A 24564-nucleotide genomic window follows, 5' to 3' on the forward strand; every position below is an offset into this window, starting at 1 on the left:
GCAGAGGCAGCTAAGAGACATGATTTTCATTCCTTTTCTTTTGGTGGTGGTGGTTACACAACATAGAAGAAACATAAAGAAGAGACAAAATATTTGATTTTTTTTTCCTGAGTACAAGTTTTAAAGGAAATCTTTCAGGCAGGAAAGTGTGACTTATAACGAAACTCACTAGAACAGAATATAACAAAATGAATCTGGATAAGATCATATCACAGGCCTAAGAAAAATAATTAGGTTTCATCCATTGTTCAATTTTTATCCAGTGTAACTACTGAAATATTAATGTCCTGAAGCATGAAGGCACACTGTCCCAGAGGAGGGGGAGAGAAGAGAGTGCCTTTGTTCTTGTTCACTGTAACAGAATACTTTTATTAAGAGGAATGCAAAATAACTCTGAAAGTTATACGTTAATTAAAGTTCTAATTAATTCTTCTCTAAGAGCACTCCAAGTACTTAAAGAGCTTAGGGTAAATATAAAGCTGCATCTTAACAGTGGGTTGAGAGACCTCCCAGACAAGTCACACTTCTTTTCTAGGAAATGGTAAGTAAGATTGGTATTAATGCCAGTAGACTTCCAGAATTATCCAAATGGTGTAAGTTATATAGGCTCAAGAAAATAGGATTTCTCTAAATGTATTTTCATACATCTTCCTATCCTATTTCTCTGTGCGTAGTTGATCACTTTAATGGAAACATTATCTTTCTATTGCCTTATTATAAAAATGCAACTGAAATACATTTTCCAAACATGTAGAAGATCTTCAGAGCTATACAGCTAACACTTCTAGATTGTCTTGTATCACCTCTACGATACAAAAGGAAAATTTAGAAATAAATAAAGCTGTAACAGAGCATGTCATTATGTTGGGCCACAATAACCGATTTAGATGACATGCTTTTACTTAGTCTAAAAAAACTAGTTTGCACAATAACCGATTTAGATGACATGCTTTTACTTAGTCTAAAAAAACTAGTTTGCACCAAAAGGAAACTGAAAGCTGATTAAAAAAATCCACCCTATATTCATGCCAAAGCACCCTTTAATTCTTACAGAAAATCCTACCAGTACCTTTGCTTGTACAGGTGGAATATTCATAGAACATATATATTTATTATTTTTACAAACTCAGAAACTATGGCTATGCTGGAAGGTAGTGTAGAACTTCAGGTAAGATATTCCTAAGGTTTAATTTTAAAACAAATTTTACCTGCAGAAATATGAAACAGAATCCTCATTTCGAAATTTACGGCTTTAAAATCCTCAGGTTATTAGCAGAGTTATGGATATATTTGCTGCAATGAAGCAGTTTCTCAAATGGTAGCATTCTGTTGCTATAGGAACATTGGGATCTTGTTTATTCAGACTGCACCACACTGTCACAAGATAATGTCAGAAAAATTATAAGGTAACTATATAAGATAGTGAACTATGGGCTATAACATCACGCTCCTTACTAAGATCTCAATTAAATGCAAATGTGTGAAATTCTGATAATGAAACATCTTAAGTATCCTTTCAAGTTGCTAAAGTGTGATTCTTGGTTTGGGTTTGAGGTTTCTTTCATTCTTTTGTATGCTTCAGATTTTAGAATTCAAGCTTGATAGCTCTCACAGCTGAACAGCAGGTAACAGCTATTCACCACACAGAACCAGGTAAGCAGAATTTCATCTGGGGTTAGGGGAAGAATGAGCACTATAGATGTTTGCATCAACTGCCATCCTCCCATAATAGTTCTTCTCAATCTGCATACCATCTTCATAAATTAAGGTGTTATCTAATTTAGGAGAAGGTAATCCTATGAAAGCCTGAAAGCAATTATTATAGTTTTGGTAATCAAGTAAAGAATCATAGAAACAAGGAAAAGGCATCATGCAAGCTGTAAGCAGAAGACAGAGGGAAATGCAGTCACTATCTAGCGTGGGATATATAACATGCAAAAGTTGATAAATGCCCAAGTGTAACGTTTAAAGACAACCAGCAGCACTACAACCACTTCAGGCAAAAAAAGAGAACTTGAAAGCACACTTCACATATGCAAATATTAAACTAAGCAAGAGTACAAAAGGCATACGACTGAAGCTAATCTTTAAGAGAAGACACATTACAATGTATAAAGAACTGATTAGGTTTATATAATGAAAGCAACAGCACAAGGTTGGGCTGCTGAACAGCTTTATCACCACTGCATCATGTTAAATTTGTTATCTACCATACTGCGCTAGATAAGGAAAGCGGATTGAAAAAATCCAATCAAACCGAGCAGCTGGACAAAGCTAAACCTGTGAACACTGTCTACCTATAATTTTGTAAAAACTTTTACACCATTTTCCTGGAGAAACCGGCTGCTCATGACTTGGATGGCTGCAGTGTTTGCTGGATAAAAACTGGCTGGATGGCCAGGCAGAATGCTGCTACATCCAGCTGGTGGCTGGTCACTAGTGGGGTTCCCCAGAACTCAGTATTGAAGCCAGTCCTGTTTAATATCTTTATCCATGATCTGGATGAGGAGATGGAGTGCAGCCTCGGTCAGTTTGCAGATGACACCACGCTGGGTGGGAGTATTGATCTGCTGGAGGGCAGAAAGGCCCTGCAGAGAGATCTGACAGGCTGGATCCATGGGCAAGGCAATTGAGTAAGATTCAACAAGGTGAAGTGCCAGGTCCTGAACTTGGGTCTTTTGGGAAAGAGCAGCTGGAAATCCACCTTGGGAAAAAAGATCTGGGTGTGCTGGCTGACAGCCATCTAAATATCTATATCAAAACCCAAAAGACAATTTCCAGCCATACTCCAGAATTCAAGTATAAAAGCACACACTGATCTACTCTGATAACATGTTTGCACTATGCTCTGGAAAGTTGTCAACTAAGACATCCTTGATTACTGGTACTTTAAAGTACCAGACAAAACCAATGGTGACCCTGCAATCAATCATACATACTACTAGAAAAAGAATAATGGTGATGTGCTTGTGTGCATTATGAATGTATTGCAGAATGCCAACTCGCATCCAAATATGTCATTTTCATTTTTAACTTAAGAGTAGTTGGGTTTTTGATTAAGAAGTTAATTCAGAATTGCCTAAAACGGAGAATGAAAGCAAAGAGCTGTTTCTTAAGTTTCCATATTTCTTGTATGTCCACAAAATTTCTATCTCACTTCAGACCAGAAGACTTGCAGTCATTTAAGTTTTAGCAATTCCTGAATCTCTTTCTGTTGTGTGTGTCTTGGGACTCCTTTTTAGAAAGACAATACAGCAAAAATAGCCACTTTGCATAATAAAGCTCAGTACTATCTTTAAAGCATCTGGTACCTTCAGTGCTAAGCAAGAAATTTCATACACATATGCAACAGTACCGTAAAACTTCATTTTCACCCATGCTCTGCGAGACACTCTGTGGTGCACAAAAGATGTAAGATCAGAAAAGAAGGAATCTGCAGATTTACAGTATTGGTCCAGTTACCTGCCCCTCTTACATGGCAATGTGTTATCTGCCCCCATTTTCCCCATAAAAAACTTCTATAATATTTATTAAGTTATTACTTAGTAGTGGCACTATCCAAGTACATGCTGAGTTAACAGTAAAAGCAACAATAAAAACAGTAGTTGACCCAATGTCTTGATGTAGTCTGTGTACCAGACTACTATTTCAAGTGAAAAAAAGTAAATTAAAAAAAAATTAAAACAAGCACAAGCATTAAATCAAATTGTCAGAGAACAGAACATACAAAATCTCAGAATGACTGTACTTCAGTTTGTACTAACATGTTTCTGATTACACATAACAGTCATACAAACACTATTGGTCATTAAAGTGTAGGTACTAAATAAAGTTTTCACTTTTATCTGTAGTTTTTCCAAAATCCTGCTTTTGATGTAAAGCACATAATTATTTAGCCTTTTATTAAAAAGGATTAAAGTTAAAGCTTTAAAAACCTATACTAAGCTTCCATTTAAATATGAAATGTAGGGTGTTATCATGCAGAAGATTCAAGAGATTAAAAAATGAGTGTGTTATCAAACCACCTAGAAAGTTTGCAGCTGAAACAAATACAAAGGTGCCCTCGAGTGGCCAGTTTATACACACACAATATGCAGGGAAATAACCTAAACGAAGAGGACTACTCTGCTTTCATTTGGCCGGCTTTAAATTCAGCTGCTACATACACTTTTCTTCTTTCAGAAGACTTCCGACTTTATTACATCTACAATGAATGTTGACAATACTATAATCAGCAATTTATCTTTAAGCAGTAGCAATTACAGACTGCTATTAGATGCAAATAAACACACCATCAATTGCTTGACATTTTTTAAAGAGGCCTATTCTTGAAATACTGAAAGGAGTATAAGAACAGTAATGTACTATTAATAACACACCTACAAACTTTAGGCTTCTGGCAAGGTTCTTAAGTTCTTTAGGCTAACTGGCAAGGCTTTTTTTAAAATTACTAAAATGTCTCCCTGTGCTGATTTTGCTTGGGGTAGAATTAATTTTAATTTAATTTATTGAAGTTCCTTCCACTTCCCCTGTCCAGCTTAACCAATGTTTTCGGTATAATAACTCCATGTACCAGTACAGGTTCAGTATCAAGTGGCTGGAAAGCAGATATCAGAAGAGGACCTCAAGGTCCTGGTGGACAAGTTAGGCATGAGCCAGCATCACAGACTCACAAGTACAAGAGAGACATGGGCACACTGAGGCATGTCTAGCAAAGGCACACTAAGATGATTAAAGGACCAGAGCACCTTTCCAACAAGGAAAGGGATAGTGATTTCAGACTGTTTAGCCTGGAGGAAAGAAAGCTGGAGGGGCAGAGAGTGGGCAAGGAGCAAAGACTAAGGCAGACAGACTGCTGCCTGTGGTATCCAGAAACAGGACCAAGAGGCAGTGAACACAAACTGAAACACAGGAAACTCTACTGAAACATAAGAATAAACTGACTCTTTTTCTTTTTTTTTTTTTTACTGTGGAGGTGTGATTGAATACTGGAACAGGTTGTCCAGGGTGGTCGTGGAATCTCCAGCCCTGGAGATATTCAGAATTCAATTGTACATGGCTCTAAACAACCTATTCTAGCTGACCCTACTTTAGCAGGAGGAATTGGATGATGTCCAAGGGTCCTTTCCAACCCACGCTATTCTGCAATTCTATCATTCAACCCATTTTAACAGAATGATCTTGAAAAGATTTTATCCCCCTTTCACTATCCCTGCTTCAAGTCATAATTCTTGTACAGTATTTCAGTGCGTCCTACTGATGCCTATCTTGATTAACATATTTTAAAAATACTTCGTATCACTTGATTCATAGATTTTTCACAGACCACTAAAAAACCCACTTGTGTTGTTGCAATATTGGGAAGGGTAACTGGTAACCTCTCTCCATGACAATGATGGAATGCTTCTGAATAATAGCTACTATAAACTCACTGTTCATGTACCCTATCATATCCCAATTTATTCATCTTAAGGTGCCTGCATAACATATTTAGTGCAGTAAAGGTGTAACAGATTTAATCACCTTTAAGGTAACTTTCCAGACAGTGCACCATCACAGTCTCTTAATGAACATCACATTTTAGCCAGTAGCCTAAGTTCATACTTGTTAAATAATGTCTTAGGAAAACATGAAAAATGTTCCTGCAATGAACTTAAGTCACATAAAACATCTGCTCCAAACAAAATTTACACCCTTTCTTAAATATAGAAACTTCATTTACTATTCTATAAACATTGTCAGGATGTGATAATATATTCCCACTTGATGTAGTAGAATAGATTGTACCAGTTCATAATTTTTGAGACTGAAAGTATCTGGAACCTACTTAGTTGAATCACCATCCACCCTGAATAAGGCAATTTCCATATGCATTCCTCTATAAACTTATTTGTATTAAAAGCTGCAGAGATTGCTTCTGACGATACCTGCATAGTTAACCTTTATATGCACTCAACACAGTGACCTGAGCAGTGATACAGAACCTTCATCTCACATTTTTCCAAAAATGATGGACCAAAAAACTCCAAGATTTATGCATTTTAGTAGATTTTAAATATTTTTTAAAGTGAAGCAAATTTTGGTCAGCATTATTCTAATGCATATTTGATTTCTACTTAAATGCACTGTTCTATTTAAAATGTAACTAGCCAATAAAACCACAGGTGCTTTTTATCCACCATAGCTTTATCCTGCATTGCTTTTCATTGAACCACAAGAAAAATAATTTAATTTTTCATATTTGCATATTTTTCATCTGTGTGTTTGATGGCACTACTGGTTTCTGCTCTAGCTAATTTTGTCATTGTAGTGTGCAATTCTAAAAATCAAATTTAGTAATATAACACTCTTGTAGAAAACAAAACATCTCATATAATTAAGAATTAGAAATAAAAAATTTGTAACAAAAGATACAGGAATCCTGACAACAAAAAACTGAACTTTGACATATACTCCTGGGCTCCAACAGACTGAGTACTTGAAAAGCTTATGAACTCAACAAACTTAACCTAAGAGAAATATTGTACTGCGTGCTTTAAGATAGTCAATTCAAAACAACTTTTATGCTACAGGAAGCTTTCACCACCATCAACTTGTAACAGTGGATGAGATCTGGGAAACCCTCTTAAATTTTTAAACACCACTTCAGTGAAATTACCACGTTAAGGAAAGCGATCCTTAGGGCATAGAGAGCCTGTTTCTGCACTTCTGTATTACCTGCTTATATCCAGAAGGGATTCATTTTACCAAATTACAACTTAACTATGCCTCTCCAACTTAAATTGGTCCTAATCCAAGCCGAAAGTGTTTCTGTTTCAAAGGTGACAATGAAAAGTATCCTAAAAAGTTCACGTCACCCCAGCAATGCTAATTTTGTTTAAAAATAGGGCACAAGGTGCTCTCTGCAAAAGTACGTCAAGAAATTCTCCAGAAGAGCTTGCCCTGGTGTAGCACTGACACCCCATCAGAACAGTTCACAAGAACTGTTTTTGCTCACTGCTCCTCGTGAAAGGATTGTACGAGCAAGTGCTTTGATGCTACCAAAACACTTGATGGGGGGCTGAAGGTTACAAGTTGGAAAATCCCTTTTTCTCCACAGTTGCCCCTCCGTTCCCAGGGAATCTTAGCCACCTTCTGGCAGGGCAGGAAGACGGAAGGTGTCTCAGATGTCATCAGGACTGCAAAACAAAGTTTTAGAAACTGTCACAACACCCTGCAAAGGTGCATGGAAGCACGTACTTCATAGAACTCCCCTCCTCACCACATTCTTTTCAAACTTCACACAGACCTCCACGTGCTGGAAGCGTAAGTAACTTCCTGTCTTCCCTGACAACAGTATCCAGAGCAGAAAAGGTGAGCATGAGACAGGCAGAATGGCGACCCAGCTTCGCCTTTTCTTCCTCTTGCTTGTTAGAGAAAGATGATCACTGAATACCAGTCACAGCACTACAAAAGTCTATGAGCTGGGACAGGGCCGAGGAATGTAACCCAATAGAAGCACCACATGACAACTGTAGGTGCTACTGTACTTCTAGGATCTTAGCATAACTGTGATTTCACACTGCCCAGGTCAAACCTGATGTTTGGTGGCCTTGAAGAAATGCAGGTGACTGTGAATATGCGTGAGTCATCTATTGCTAAAATATTTCATAATCGGATTTTGTTCCTATCCCAAAGAGATTATGCCATTTACATTAGTCAAAGAAAGAAAAGCCCAAGTAGGAAGAAAATACTCAGCAGTAACATGCATCTCTTCAGCTTGTCCGGATTCTATCCTTGCTGCTATGACAGGGATTCATATTAGACTGCAACACGATAAAGCAAACTCCGATTACTCATTTGAGCATATTAAGGCAGCAGTGAACTACTAAATTAGACACTAAGATTCCCCATTTAGAAATATCTTTGGAGTCTTTTTAACTTTGTAAAGAAGCACGATTTTAAACTATTCCTACTATTTTCTACTTTGGAATAAAAATAAAGAAGGGTAGCTGACAGTGTAATTCAAACCCCAATCATATCTTACTTTTTAAGTGAAGCAATTTTCCCTTATTTCAACAATGCTTAATGAAATACACTTCTGTAGTTTCCAGGTTTGCTTTTTTTTTTTTTTCCTTCTAAAATGAAACCATCATTCCATGATCCATTTTCTCAGATGGGAAAGGCAGCATATACTCTCACTCTTTACGCCCACACCTGTACTTGCTTCACTGTCGCACCGTCTAGTAAGACGGAGAAGTAAGCTATGTGTTAGGCCATACTTACACAACGTGTGTATAGCTGTATGGTGTTTATGCATAATATTTAAGCATAAATACAACTATATAAATAAAAATGTATTAACTAGATTGTATGTCACAGAAATAGATGTATCAAAAAACAGACAACCAAAAACTAATAAGACTCTGAACTTCAGCCAAGGTTGACATTCTCAAAACTGCTTTACCAGAAAAGCCTTCACCTCACTGCAAGCAGCAGTCTGGAATTCAGCAGAAGAGAGGCTCAAAATACACTAGGATTTCTCATCAAGGTATTACAGAGAATGAGGCAAAACAATGTCACCAGGAAGAGTCATCCTATTTCATCCCTGTAACATGGAAAAATATACTTATGAAGGACTCAAAGTATACTGCTAAGGAACTACTCATGGCTGAAAGAGGAAAACAGATATAAAGAGTTGTGAGCAAACTACTTATTGGATCATAACACTCCGCTATTATAAATGTAATGGACAATGTTTGTCAAACTTACAGAACTTAGGAACAACCTTCAAGAGATACAGAGGAAAGCAGTTAGCTCTGTGTCAGAAAGTTTGGACTCTAAAAGACATTTTAACATACATAATGTTTCCTATATTTCTCTTCTGTAGTTTTCCAAAAAAAAAAAAAAGTAGTGACAGAATTCTGAGTGAAACTGTTTACTTACATTGAAGGCATTGATTGCATTTTTATCATAATACTTCTTCTTTTCATACTTGTCCCTGATGAAAAACTCCACAGCTCTGGAAGTAGCTATTTTAAGGAAAATACGCACTCAGATAAATAGTAACATTAACCTAAAAAGCTCACAGGTTATTCAAATTCAAAAACTGCACCAGATTCTTGCGTCTCATTTTGTAGTTTTAAAACAGCAGAATAAACCACTCTACACAGAACAATCGCTACTGCAGTGTCCAAAATGAACTTCTTTTTACTACAGAGAATTAATCAGTTTAATCTTTTAAGAAACCATTATGAAAAAGATGTAGTATAACTCAGTGTTCCACAGTTAGGACATCATCACCCGGCATTTATAATCTACCTGGCTGTAGTACTGAAAATACTTAACAGTGGTACTTATATATGGTAAATAATTGTAGTTTACCATCTTAACTTGGGAAAAAATACTTTCTCTTCAGAAAAAAAAAAGAGAAACGTATCCACCTGTTCTCTGATTTGAACAAGTTATACCACGTATCAAAAGCTTATCATAAACAATTCTCCAAGATCCAAAAGTCCTCCTTGAGAGTCTCCTGTTCTAACAAACATCCCTGCGGAAGGGAAACAAAACTAAAACACTAGTGATAAATGAAGCAAAGATGGCAATAGCAGCAAGAATGTTGATGTAGAAAACCAGAACTAGCAACTCAGTAGCTCAAATGCAAAAGGAAAACTAGTTTTTCCTCAATTACTCTCTCAGCTTCATAAAGCAGCTTATCCAAAGCAGTGTAAACTTTAACTTTAGTAAAGCTGGTTCTCTGGTATCTGTAGAATAAATTTTAACTAATTTGTCCAGCAATGGGATTATCCATTCAAAAATTGAAATGGCAACTGTGGAAGGTCAGACTCATTGCCTCTTAAACTTCCAAAGCAATTCTGGAAAGATACTTTACCTCCACGTATTACGTCCTAAGATTAACGCTGAGCTCAGCCCCTTCACTCTGTGCACCAAATTGTTTTGTCAAAAATCACATTTAGTTTCAAATAGTATGTAAGTGTCACCTGAAGACACTGTTTCATAAAAGTTACAAAGCCCCAAACATTCTTTTCTACCTCTTTCCAAATATATATAAATTCTAAAGAGTATCTTTGCACTTTGAATGTACAACTATCTTAGTACTAATACTGCATTATCCTTTATACTATCATTTTGCCAAAAGAATCAATGTATATTATCAAATCACAGATGAATGGAAGTTGTGTAATATGCACCTCCCACAACTTTACAGATGTAGCTAATACTTAACAGGGTTCCCTCAAAAAATTTATTTCTAAATTACAGTGTGAATTATTGGATTATATTAACTCCATGGGAGAATAAGATAGAGAAAGGGAATTTAATGGTTTTTTCCATGCTTTTGGGCTGCAACTGGATAACTGTACTAAAATATAACTAATACAGAGAAGATTTAAAACTTGATTGTTATAAAATACCCTTGAACAAACTGATCTTTCTTCAAAGAAAATGTCTTAGCTATTTGTCACAATTAACATTTTCAGACACCACATTAAGATTGTCAAGTGTTCTAAGTTTTGGTTGCACAGATTTTGGGGTTAGATATTTTAGGTCTTTTGCATAAGTATTTCCCTATTTTTAGCAGTTGCCCAGAATGCACATTTGGTATTTCAGACAATTAGAAAGGTTTAATTTAAAATTACTAACACTGGATCGATCATAAGTATTTAAATTTCATGTGGCTTATTTTTGAAAAATATCCACCTTATTCAAGTTACCCCCTTCAATATGCATGAATTTTTGGATCATGTCTAAGTTTCTTTAGATCAATAACCTACTGTGTTCTTGCTAATAAAAGAATTTTAAGCAACCTCAACAGATGCCAAAACTGTTAAGAATTGAGTAAAATGAAGACACAAAAAAATAATTCACTCTATTCTTGGAAAAAACCATTTTCCAACAGGAAAAACCATTTTCCAACTGCCATACAAAAAAACATCACAATGATCCTCAAAGTTAGCTTCTACACTACATCATCCCTGCCAAGTAGAATAAAAGAAAAAAAATACTCAGAAAGGTCAGTCTTGTGATTAAGAAGCAGATGTGACCGGGGACTTTTAGTAAAAGATTCTGGGAAGATCTCACATACGCATTTCTCCAGTGTGTCCACTTTCCTAGCTAAAAAAATATATTATAGTGCTACAGGAAGTTACAGACTAATACAGATGAATATATACAAAACTGATCATTACATGCAAAACGTTTTCATAGTTCATCCAAAAGAATATTCAGAACATGAGAATATTCATAACCAGAACACTGGTGATACACAAAGCTAATTTTGTAGTGATACAAAGAGCAAAGAGGAAGGACAAAAAACACCCATAATACAACAGCTTGTCATGAATGCCAAGTTGGTAAGTAGCTGCCAAGTTATGGGGAAATTGAGAAACAAAACAAAAAATGTTGGCATCACCTATCCTGGTATCGCAGTCGTAATAAAGAAAACACAAGCAATGAAATACATTCAGTTGACTAAGTCCACCACTCAGAAGCTGACAACTGTTCAAAAGGGTATATGATTAATTCAACGTATACAGTATGAACAAAGAAATTATTCTGGAAGTCTAAAAATTAGACTTTGGGCTTGATTTGACAAGAAAAGCTTAGAGTAAAGCATTATTGCTTCTCATGCAATAGCACCAGTAAATTCAAGTTAGCTGCAGTAAGAATAAAATATACATCTTCAAGACCCATTTTTGAGTAAGTTTTAGTCAAAGTATTTCAGTCCTATGGCTGAAATAAAGTTCTCGAATATTACAGCTGCAATACTACAGTGCTATCTGGTTCCAGTTACTTTTTTATAATGGGAATGTATGTTTAATTCAAAAGCTACTAGAATATGAACAAAATTATCTGTTTTGCTCAAGTGTATTTTATAAAAAGTAGTCTAACCCTTCCAAAAAAAAAAAAAAATCTTCCAGCATAGCATATCGAGCATAGTATCTAATAAACAGAAGAACTAAAATCACTTCTGAATGTAGGAGAATATTCAGATCCAGTTACAACTAAGTCTGTTTATCAGCACCTGTAGCCTGTATCATTATCAGGCAAAGAGAGCTGGGGAAAGATTCAGCTCACTTAACACTAGGTGTTTAGGATCTCATTATAGTTAAAGAGTTCCAGTGAGATCAGGTGAAGCAAATCCTACCGATGGAGTAACTTCAATAAATCAAGAAAAATGCAAATTTAAGTTAATGCTACTATATATTACCCTAGTGATTCAGTAAATTAAAAAAGGTGGGTTTTTTTGAAAAAAGTTATTTATTGTTGGTAGACAGTTTTTCTTCCAACCCTTTCCTTCCAGGTACATAGTGACAACCACAAACAAACAAGTGGTGGCCATCAGAGAGGTTAGGCATTTTTTATGTACTCCCATACTAGTCACCTAGACAAAGAAATCCATACTTCACTTGAGTAAGATCCAATGGCTTATTTTACTTCACCATTCAGCTCATTATTTCCTGATCAAATGCTTCTAACTTCAACTGACAGTTACTCAAGAAAGACAGAATATTAAAGAACTCTCTAGTATCACTCTACCTTCCTACATACAGGGAATTTATGAAGTCACCTCTTCAGAAAGCAAAAATAAATGGGGCTTGCCAAATCTCATTACAAAGTAGATTTGCAATAACTGAAGTAATTTAAACCTTTTCTGAACTGTTCTCAACTTCCCCTGTCATTTCTTATACAACAATATCAATGAAATAAATAAGATGAGCTGCCAAATGTAGCAGTTCTTTGAAACATAACATCTAAATTGCATTAAAAGTCATCTCAGTGTGAAAGCTAAAACAAAAAGGATACTGATCTGTTTGAGGTCTTCGGAAGTTCTCTGGCAGATTAGCTTCATAGAGTAGTCTTGCTTTAGTGTTTCCCATTTCCTGCATGCACTAAGGAAAAGTGGTAGAAAACAGTTAGTTCATGTCCACCAATACTTTAAATCCTGATACAGTCAGAATGCTATTGGTGTGCTTAAATGACACTACAAGCTTTTAACTTGAAGATCTCTCTGTTGCCGTCTGTCTTGGGAGATGTTACCACGGCACAGGAGGGCCGCCTGCCAAGACTTGCTGGACAAAAGCGAAAAACACTGATGCTCTTTACAGCGTCAACTAACCCATCCTGGGAAAGAAAAGCTTTCCTCTCTCAAGATGGCTCTTCAGACCATGAAGAAAAGGAGTAAAAAAATTTGTCTGATGGCAGAAAAAGGTTTCAGACTGGAGAATACCTAGAAAAGTCAGTGCTTGGTACACCAAAACAACATAACCAGGAATCATGAAGATGTATGAATGCGACCTTAGTGTCACCCACTGAAAAGGCTTACAACACATTTTCTACAGACACAACAAAGAAGTAGCTTTCCAAGTCCCTGTGGGAAGGTAGAATACATCTAAAATTATACAGAAAAAGATAGCTAAACCAATTTCTGAGGTGAGGGTTTGCAACCTAAACTCATTACAGCAGAAATATAACACGTTAGGAACTACTAGGTTGACAAAACATTTAAGCTGGGCAGCATGATAAATGCAAATCCCTTCAAAAGTACTCCTGGCATCCCTACCAAATGGGAAACATATTTAAGATATTTTACCTGTATTTGTTCTGGCGTCCATTGATCCAAGTTGACAGATTTGACCCTTGATATGTGGACCCCAAGATTTCGATGTATTCCTGCACATCTGATGCAAATAAAAACACCAGTGTTCCAAGAGGCCCATCTTGGACCTAAAAGGAATGGGGAAATAAATCAGTTATTTTCAAAATTCCATTTTCTCTGGCATAATTCTATACTGGCAATTTGAATGAACAAGTTTGAATAAAGGCTCATGGTAGTTTCTCTAAGACACATATTACTTTTAACAATTCCTGCTGTTAACAATTTTATTCACAGATTTCTACTTCTAAATAATGTCACAGAACATTAATTAGTCAGACTAAGCTAAAAAGTCATATATTGTGTCTATCTCCCCATGTCATAAAAACCCCAATAAACAAACTTTAGAAAGTTGGTTTACTAGCAACAACAAGATTTTGCTTGCATCTTGAATAATCCTTATGGCTGTGCCTCAGGTGCAAGCATCAGCAGAAATCAGTAAAAGTTGCTCATTTTAAGAATTAAAAGCTTCTTAAGACATGCATCTGTACTTAACTTGAAATTAAATGCAGGACAATCTTATATTAATGGAACAAATCCTTTAATACCTCATACAGCACTGACTCTACAACAATAGCATGCAAGCTCTTAGGTAATGATTGCACCGATTTGCAACACCAACTGATAAAAATATCCATGACTAAGAATGCTGGAAAAATGAATATGTTCCGTACCCTTGATTCCTAAACTATAGTATGAGTTGCCATTCACAGACTGATTTTCTCACAGAATCAGGTTGATTTATGAACCCTTCCATCATTTCTCAGCTGTGCTGGCATGTTGAGACAGAGTTAAAGTATGCTGGCCTGAATGACTGCAGCGACACTTGGAATCCTTCACTTGAAGTTACTATGCAGTCTCTAATTCAACACATTTATATCATTTTATCCAGCCCCACTGTTAAAGGCACTGCTTTAAAGTCCATCTAGCTCTGAGCTCAAAGGAGTTCAAAGATTAAACAATTAATCATCAAAAGCAAGAAAACACATTGAAGAGCATGAAAATATTTCAAGCAATTATCTTCTGCTTTTGTATAACAGATGTGAATCTATACCACTCATGCAACTTTTGCATTTCTCAACAACTCTCAACTCTGCTCCCCACGCAACTCTGGGGAGCAGAACAGAAACAAGAAAACCCCTGATACTGTGCGAGCACTGTTCAGCAACAGCCAAAATAAGGAAGCAGGAGAAATCCTTTCAGCTAGACTCCATTCTTTAGAATTGATATTTGAAATCCCAAGGTACATTCACAGATCCCCAGATTGGTTGCAAGAAGCATTCCTCCTACTAGTGGAAATATTGTCTGTATTCTGGGTAATCACTTTGCTTTTAATTTACCTTGTTCAAGATCTCAAGAAGTCAGACCATTTGATGTCCACTGCTTGACCTTTAAGATCAAAATGATTAGGATGACTGGCAGTTTTCCAAATCAGTGTTACTAAAATTAGATTTCAAGGGTGGAGAGATCTAACAGTTACTCAGTGAAACTAACGCATCATTTCCCACATGGCAGTTCTACATTAAAACTACTCCTCATCAGATATCTACTAAAATAACTACTACTAGTCAGACTGTTTGTAATGTGTGTCTTAAACAGTTCAGCAACTACCAACCTATTAATCTGCTCTTTATATTTTCCCCTATAAAATACTACAGATATATAATACACAATCTTTATGGTTGGTAGATTTATATTACAGGAATATTCCACTTAAAATTTATACTACTTTTAGATTTAGTGCTCCAGGACAGAGTTTTGCAGGTCATTCGCCTAAACCTACTAATCAAATTTCAGCTAAAGCAGTGCACCAGAAGAAACTTAATACAACTTAGAGATAAGAAATTTAGCCACTCCACTGCAAATCAAGTACCTCAGCTTATGCAATCGCCTAACGTAGCCATTATGGTTTAGAAAAAAAAAGGTAAAAGTCTTGTGTGCCCAAAAGCTTCTCAATTTTTTTCCCCAAACAATAACTCATGGATGTGCCTGCTAAAAAAGCAAAGCCTGTTTTGATGCAGTTACTACAGGGACAGCAGGTGTTTACCTGCAGTTTCTGTATGCTGCCCATGTTTTTATCCCTATAGGGTGTTTACACAACCGCTATGAACTTTTTACCACAAATGAGTTTGTACAACTACACATTCAATGAGTTTCCTGTTCTTCAGGTTCTTTCTCAGCTATGAGACCCCAGATAGGCAAGTTCTACATTAATGAGACAAGACTGGAAGGAGAACTTGACATGACTGTAAGTCTACCTTAATGAATTAAGAGAGAGGTCATTAACTCTGTAGTTAAAATATTACACTTGAAACTTTGTTAACAAAAAGAAAGATTATAACACAACTTGTGAATTAGCTGGTTTTCTCCTGGAAAAGTGCAGTTTTGTATTTTCGCAGAAGCTCAGACTCATTAATTTGTACTTATTTATAAAATAAATTGGGGAAATAAAATATATTTAAGCAATAAAGAAACAAATTAAACAGTGGAATAACAGGCAAACCTGAGACCAGACAAAAATATTCATGTGTAGCCTCTGAATTTAATTCTAATATGCAATAATAATAATTTCAAATGAAAAATTTTTTAATTAATACAAATCAATTACAGCCACAGTTAAGCACTAGGTAAAAGAAGTCAGAAAATGTTTTCTGTGCGGGCAGCAAACCAACTTTGCCTGACTTAACCAAATAATCAACTAAAGCTTAGTCTGCAAACCCTCCTGTGTGAGAAACATTAAAAGGTAATTTGGACTCATTCAATAAAAAATTTACAGTGTTGCCAACTCTGTATGAAGTCAGGATCTTTTTTTCTGTATAAAGGAAATATTCTGCACTAATCAAAATACTCACAGGCTTCTTCTTCTGGATCCTTAAAGATACATTTGGTTTCTTCAGAAAAATTTACGGGAGTAACCTGGTTTATCTGCTGTATATATTTTGCTAGCTAATTTTAAAGACGGACATTTGGCTTCAAAAATGAAGACTGGGCATTAAGAACCTTGATGACTGCTACTTTACGCTAATTAAAACACCTTTACGTGTCAGTAGCAATGCTATCTTACCTATCAAGAACTATGTTATTCAGTGCAACTTCAATCAGCAAATAATAAAATGAAATACTTATGTCATGTTTGACATAAGTTTTAATAGAATTGTAATTTTTTTCTTTTGAAAGGCGTTTGAATACACATTTTTTACTAGAAGAGCTGAGCTGCTCTTCCACAGCTTGCTGCACCGCTCCAATATAAAAATATACTTCAAGTAATTTCTTCAGTCGTTTAAAATGTAGGTATCTGATTAAAAATACTTTCAGCCTCTTTCAATCTTTGCTGAAGTAATTTTAAGGAAACAAGCCATAGGACTGAAAACAACCAATATCTATATTAGACTATATACTAGAATACTGTGAAGTCCCTGAAACACTGCCTGGCTGAACAAAGGAAAAAACTTCAGCAATCCTAAGCCAGATTGCTGCTTCGAAGATGAGAACTGAATTCTGTTTTTCTTCACTCTGAACTTTCTTTTCTATATTTCTAAATACAGTCTACCAACTAGACTTAAATTTCCTTTTCAGTTCTTAACAGGTGGCTGTGAAGGTGTGTGCTATCTTCCAGTGAAATCAAGACAAGATTTTGAATGTGTAAGATCATTCACAATTTAAGTAACCCTTAAAATAACTAGGTTAGATTTTTAAGCCCACAAGGTTTATTGTGCATAGTTAGTCTTACTGGCAACCATAATTCAGTTGCCTTCATAAAAAGGAGTGATTAATTTTGATTTGAAATTTAAACACAGCACAAGTGCAAGTTTCTTGTAAGAACTAAACAGAAGGATGCATTTGAGCTGTCATATGGCTTTGCAAAAATTCATTTGGAGTCTTGGCTATTGCCCGTTAAATGGAAAATACCAAGTGACATTTCCCAATGCACTGGACCTGGCTGAGATGGAGTTAACTTGCTCCATAGCAGACCTTACAGAGATGCAGTTTGGATTTGTGATCAAAAAAGTGCTGACAATAGCAATTCTTTGGCTGCAGCTGGACAATGCTTGCACAAATTCAAGGATTTCTCTCCCATCCCCACCTAGTAGGAAGGGGGGGGGGAAAGAGGCCAGGAGGGGTCACAGTCAGACCCCAGTTGACCAAAGGGACATCCCAAACCCTATGGCATTATGCCACTTTGCAGAATAAAAGCCAGAGGAAAGACAGAGGAGGAGGGGGGCAACAGTGGTTATGGCACCTGCTTTCCCAAACAACCATTACACAAGCTGAGACCGTGCTTTCCATGACGCAGCTGAAATTCACCTGCTGATGGGAACTACTGAATGAAATACTCTTTTCTTCATTTGGATGCACAGGTTTTGCCTTCCTTATTAAACTGCCATGATCTCAAGCCACAGGACTTTCCACCTTCCTTCTACTTTCTCCCCACTGGAGAGACGGCTGGGGTGAGTATTCAGCTGCTCAGTGGGGTCAATCCATCACACCTGCTACTACATTACCTTACATTCAGAAACTGTGTATCAAGGGTTGAATACAGAACTATTCATTCAGGTTCAAGGAAACGACACCAACTGTGACAAATGTTCTCTTTATTATACACCAATTGGACTCTAAGAATGAAAGAAATATGTAGCCACCAACATAACCTGCCATTATCTCGAAGTATTCAGAATTTTTAGACAACTTGTGAATTTAAGAAAAAAACCTAGAGAAGTTTTTTCCAGTTACAATAGACTTCCATGCCAGTATAGTTATTGTATAGAACCAACATTCCCTCTACTTGTAGAAATATCTACTGCTATTTCGTAGCTGTAAAACTAAGAATAACTCAAAAAGTGACTTCAGCTGTTTAAAACTTAAGCAATAAAGAGCTTGAAAATAATTTACATAATTTTAGATAAAAGCTTTCACATAAGTTGATTTCGAGCCAACTTTTAAATTGCTGAAAAACTTATCCAACTTCACATGCCATTCTTTCATTCCAAAATGAACATCAAAGTGCGAATTTTGTGAAAAAGGCATAATTTTTTACATATTCTCTGGTGAGGGAAAGCTTTTTTTCTCAACATATTTTAAAAATTTTTCCACTTTTCCTCCACACTTTGCCTCTTTCAGGATATAATTTTTGATAACAGATTTCTCCTTCGTATTATTTAAACTGGACCAGTACCTTGCACGTGTTTAATGCTTGTGCACATACTCCTGTGTATCACTCAGTCCCATTAACTCTCTCTGTAAGGACCACGTGTTGTACTCCACTATTTTAGAAAGTAGCTGATTGAAGAAGCCACAACAATTTACAGCATTGTTGACACACCCCACTAATGCAGTTTTAGTGGATACAGCCAACTTTTTGTGGGTACAGCTGACACAGATCTTCAGTCAAGAATACTGACAGGAATGGTAATGCTGAAGCTGGTATAGTGCATTTCCAAAGAAAACACAAGATAAAGCAAACTAGTGTTTTTAAGGTCAAGATTTAAGTTTTATTACATCTGCTCAAGTTTTATTTTTCATCAGCACACGCACAGTACTGTATGAGGTACAAAACACGGCTTACACGATACTGCTCCTTCAAAATGCTGAGGAAAAGGTACTTTTTCACATTACAAACCACGTGAAATTGTATACGAATTCAAGCAGTCCATACAGTGTGAACCATTGCTTTAGCTCTTCATTTGATTAGCCTGTAAAAAAATCCTTCAACTGTTTTAAACATCTCAGTCCACACTCCAGCCTCTACTCAGCTTCCACTTCTAGCAGGAAATTAGTGAGAAAGGCAAGACTGGGCACAAGTAAGAGAACCTGTCACACAAACACGTTAGAAAAAAGAAAAAGACAATGGAGATCAGAAAAAACTAAAAAGAGACAAAAGAGATAAGGCATAACTGGGAGACACCCACAATGGAACAAAATCACTGCAGATTTGACTATGAAGTAGAATGATGATGGTTCCTTCCCTTTTTACAATAATTCAGAGTTTCCTTCCCTCCATCACTCCCATTACAATCTGTTCAGCTTACTATAACTGCAGTTAATACTGAAACGCTCCTTTTGCTCAACACAGGTGCTGCCCACTCTTACTAAACCTCTTAACTTACAAAGAGAGCAAACAGAGGTCTGAATTGGGGTACAAAAAGGAAACATGCAGCCTTTCAATTTTATATTTGCTGTCAGTGGGAAGGGCAACTATTTTACATCTCAGCAAACAATTCTGAATCCTTTATACTGTGTGCATAAAACCAGTTTGCCAGGCAACTAATAAATTGGAGAGAAAGTTTTAAATGGAAAAAAGCTTGTCAAGACTAACTTTAAATAAGGTTTGTATGATGGAGGTACATAGACATTAAGTTAATTTTCACTTTACATTCTTGCAGTTAGTTACCAATTAGAAATTCTACAAGGAAGGAAGCCAATTATTACACAGAGTACTAATTGCTTGGCATGTCTAATATAGTCTGCAGCAAACTTCCTTTGGGCCAACATCTTGAAAGACTTCTCAGAGACTGTAGTTCTTCCTTTCACTCAACTGCACCTAGCCTGTTCTTTGACCATAATGCACGGTCAAGTTACTTTAATTCTCTTTTGTTTCCTCAAATTCTGCTGCTTGTTGACAGAGCTGATTTGCCAAAGAACTGGCTCCATCTTGTGGAACAGAAAACTAACTGCAAGAAAATCTACACACCTGACTCATCCTGAGTGGCTGATGGACAGTTACTAAAAGCTATCCCTTTTTGGCCAAAGACAAAGCCTCAGTGGTTGCATCAATCCAAGCATACCCATGCAGTGCTCTCTCTCTCTGCATTTACTCCCACACACATTTCATACTACTCAAGTGTTCTGCTTCTCAGGATTTCAACCAAGTTAGCAAAGAATATTCTCCAGCAATATCTATAATTTCTCCGAGCCGATATATAGATAAAGATCGTGAACAGAAGACCCTTATATACCAGATACAGAAAAAAGAAGATAAGCAAGTAAGCAGTGATTGTATTTTATGTAATTCAACACAAGAACTTAACACAAAACAGTCTCTTCTCCAGTGGCTACCAAAGTAAAAAACCAAAGCAGATCTTACAGTGACTCCTCCAAATTTCTCTCCTCATAACATAACACACTAGAGGAGAGGGATTAAGTCAAGGTGATACTGAAATGCTCAAAACAGTCCAATATTTCTGGGGAGAGAGAAAAAAAAACCTACATGAAAACACCATCCACCCACCCACCCCCAATGCAAAAGGCTTAATTGCAATGTTAATCATGTCCACTGAACAGACTTTGTGAATTAGAGAACAAATTTCCAAAAGAATAAAAGATTTTGCATAAAGACCTTGAAGTAAAGGAAATCATGCAAGAACCACAGTACAAGAACTTTATTCTATGAAATAAAATGTTCTTCGAGGTCCTTGAACCTTAAGTCTTTTGAGACTACTGATATGGGAGTAGTTACCCATCACAGTTTCTGATTAAACAGAGCAAACAGCCTGAAACACATTCTCATGTCACATCTACTCCTCACATGAGGCTTCGTTTCTTTTCCTCTACAGTAGAAGAGGCTTCCTTGCTTTACGTCCATACCCAAGACCACGAAAAACATGCAAGCTCAGTCTTTATATGCTTTTCAGATGTCAAAGTCTAAGTTGTTTTATATATTGTTTTATATAAACAAAGGCAACAAAAGGCTGTGGATTAAACAGTAGTTTTTAGCAATCTCTTACAGGTGTAAGCCTGTGTTTGGATAGTCAAGGCCAGAATATGAGAACATAAAACCCTCCACATGTGACAGGAGTTCAAACGAGAACTGTTTGAAATGAGCTGGTTTTGTAGTTTTAAATAAAATCAAACTCAGCAGCATAAAGTTGTACTGAAAGCAGACAATTCAAGCACACTGTTCCAGAGCCCAGCTTGGTAGCAGCTGAAATTCATATGGTTCAAGGTGTACTGCAAGAACAGTGTGAACAGAAGCCTTAGAAGCATCGCTTGGCTATTTTTAGCCAGTGTCAGGAAAGTGGTAGAGAGTTTCAGGGACAGAATTCCTCCAAACTTGTCTTTCTGGATGACTGTTTTTCATCAGTCCTCAACAAATACATTAAGCTCAGTCCTATGCTCGACTCCAAAGGGGTTGTGTAAAAGTATCACACATCCAAACTCCTCCCACCTCTTGAAGTCAGAGAGAGAAATATGTATCAACAAGTTTCAATTATTCCTTCAGCTCACTGATCCACTTGATTCAGTAGCATCAATAACTGCTAAAAGCATTTCAAATAAATTTCAAGGGCTGTACGAAACCTCAACTAGAAAGGAAGTACGGTGACATGAATGTTCCTTCAGTTCTATGTTTAAGCCACAAAATCAAGTGGCTGGCTTCATACCTACTTTAATTCTGGAATGCATCCAATTAATTTCAAATAGCAAAAGCTTTTTACAGAGAATTAAGTTTAGAATATGAAAAAAGTGCAGTTTGTAAATCAGAGGACTGGTTAGTTAAAGCCATTGGAGATACACAGGAAATGTCAGTTTATTCTTGAAATGAACAGCCTTTTTCTTGTCTAATAGCCCTTTGGCACAAGCAATCTTGTAATGTGACAAAGTGAAAGAATTATATTTTTTTCACCTTATTAACAGTCAGCTACTAAAAATCTTTCGACAAAGATTTTTAGAAGTTTGCTTTTCCAAAATAAAATGTTAAGGGATTATATGATGCAAATGCTAAGTTGTGAAATAAAATATAATATTTAGAGTTCACCAAGAAATTCTATACATAAATATGTAGTTGATCACTCTAGATGTAAATTAAGAGAAAAAGGAGAACATGAACAGCTTTTGGAGACATGCTCCCCAAAACATCACCAAGGCCTCCTATTCATCTTACTTCTAAGATGGCAGGATTTAAATAGAATACCTACCTCATTAAAACACTTACTTTTGATGCAAATATCAGTTTAACTCAATGTTTTGTATGGAAACTTCCTTTAAAACAATTTCACAAAGTTGGTATTCCTTAGTTGGAAGTACTTCACACCACAAATTTCACCCATCCTAACACTGCCCAGGTAAGCAGGATCATAACCAACTACAGAACTGTCAGACAGCAGCTCCTGATCCCTGTCTGGCAACCACACCTGCCAGGCTCACCCTTGGTTACGCAGAGCACACGTGTCAGTGACTGTATACAGAGGGCACATGCAGAGTCCACGGGACACAGTCACAGCACTTCTACCAGCTGTGTCGGATACCAGCCTGCTACAGCACACCTTTTGGAAAGTAAAGTCAGTGCCCTAAGTATGAGAAATGACAGAGGTGCCAACCCTGGCACGTTCAATGAGCTAACAGCTTCAGAAATGAAATTTCAATTTGGCTAAGGAGTAAGTGCTCCAATTTTATCCTGCCTGTTCCCTCGTAAAGAGAAAGACTGCCTGTGTCAGAGTTCAGGCTGCAAGAATAAGGTGTGCAAGCTGTCATTTCCTGTTAGCAGCATTAGGTACTTCCCAGAAAAGACAAGGTTACACAGCATATTAAAGTATTAGTAGAAAACTTCTGGAGCTGGTCTTGACTGCAATTTTTCCCTTGTCAGCAAGGAATTGCTGAAAGGCTTATGGTTCTAAGTGTGCAATTTATATTCCTTTTATATGCAGAAATAAAAGCGAAATGGGGAACAGTGAGCTCTTACAAAATGTTTTCATAAGCTGATAGCTAAGTATAAAGTAAAAGCATCGCTGAAAAGAAGAAAATGTAAATCTATGCTACTCTGTTAAGATGTAGCAACCCCCCTACATAGCCAGGCAAAGGATAAAGGTTATATAAGCATCTGTTGCAAAAAAACCTTTAGCCAGCAATTGGAGTTCTTCCTTTAACTATGACAAAAGTCTCAGAAATAAGATTTGTTTGCAAGACAGGTTTATAATATAGCCTGTTTGCCATAAACAAGAATAAAGGTTACCTTTTCCCACCAGAGAGAAATCATCTGGTAATTGCGCTAAGATCCTCCCTTAACCATTTTTTCTCAAATTTAACTGAAAAGATTTTTCAGTAAACACTCCACAAACTGTACACACTGCTCTGTGTAGTCCTCAGTGACTCCAGAGATGCACTCCTTTGTACATTACAAGGTAGGTAAAAGCAACTCCATAACCTCTCCAGCATAAACCTATCTCTGAAAAAGATGCAGAGATCCAAGTCTCTCTCTACAAGGACCATAGAATCAGTCATTAAGATTAGAAAAGAGCCCTAAAATCATAAAGTTCAACCATTAACCTAGCATGGCCAAGTGCCACATCTATGTTTTTGAACACTTCCAGGGATGATGATTCCACACTTTAGGCATTGGAACTGGGCAGCCTGTTTCAATGCCTGACCACCCCCTCAATAAAGAAATTTTTCCTAATCTCTAATCTAAACCTCATTAGGTGCTGCTTGAGCCCATTTCCTCTTGCCCTGTCACTTGTGAGAAGAGACCAACCCCCAGTTGGCTACAAGCCTCCTTTCAGGTAGTTACAGAGAATGAAAAGGTCTCCCCTGTAAGGACCCCCCTGAGCCTTTGCCTCAAGCTGAACAACCCCAGCTCCACCTGCCAATTCTCATAAGACTTTTGCTGCAGACCCTTCACCAGCTTCAGTGCCCTTCTCTGGACACGCTCCAGCAGCCCCATGTCTTTCGACAGCCAGCTGTCAAGAGCACTTAAGTTTCTTTCCGCAGGGCTGCTCTCCAGCCACTCTGCCCCCAGCCCGTAGCGCTGCCCGGGGCTGTTGTGACCCAAGAGCAGGACCCAGCACTTCACCTGATTCAACATCATACTGTTGGCCTCCCCCCATTAATCCAGCCTGTCCAGACCCCTCCGCAGAGCCTTCCTACCCTCCAGCAGACCAACACTCCCACCCAATTTGGTGTCATCTCCAACTGACAGAGTG

General features: G+C 37.0%; 1 protein-coding gene across 2 annotated transcripts in view; it reads right to left on the reverse strand.

Moving 5' to 3' along the window:
- The window catches only part of SMAP1 (small ArfGAP 1), an 87660-nt gene that overhangs the window by 48154 nt on the left and 14942 nt on the right, over positions 1-24564 (reverse strand). For both annotated transcript variants that reach the window (XM_027884210.1, XM_027884209.1), the window contains exons 2-4: positions 13592-13725; positions 12805-12890; positions 8926-9001 (exon numbers count right to left, since the gene is read on the reverse strand). In XM_027884210.1, the coding sequence (XP_027740011.1) occupies positions 8926-9001; positions 12805-12890; positions 13592-13725 (296 nt within the window). The remainder of the gene's footprint in view (positions 1-8925; positions 9002-12804; positions 12891-13591; positions 13726-24564) is intronic.

The sequence above is a fragment of the Empidonax traillii genome, unplaced genomic scaffold (genome assembly GCF_003031625.1).
Source record: "Empidonax traillii isolate 1590-97213 ecotype Southwest subspecies unplaced genomic scaffold, ASM303162v1 scaffold139:size1643147, whole genome shotgun sequence".
Lineage (NCBI taxonomy): Eukaryota > Metazoa > Chordata > Aves > Passeriformes > Tyrannidae > Empidonax > Empidonax traillii.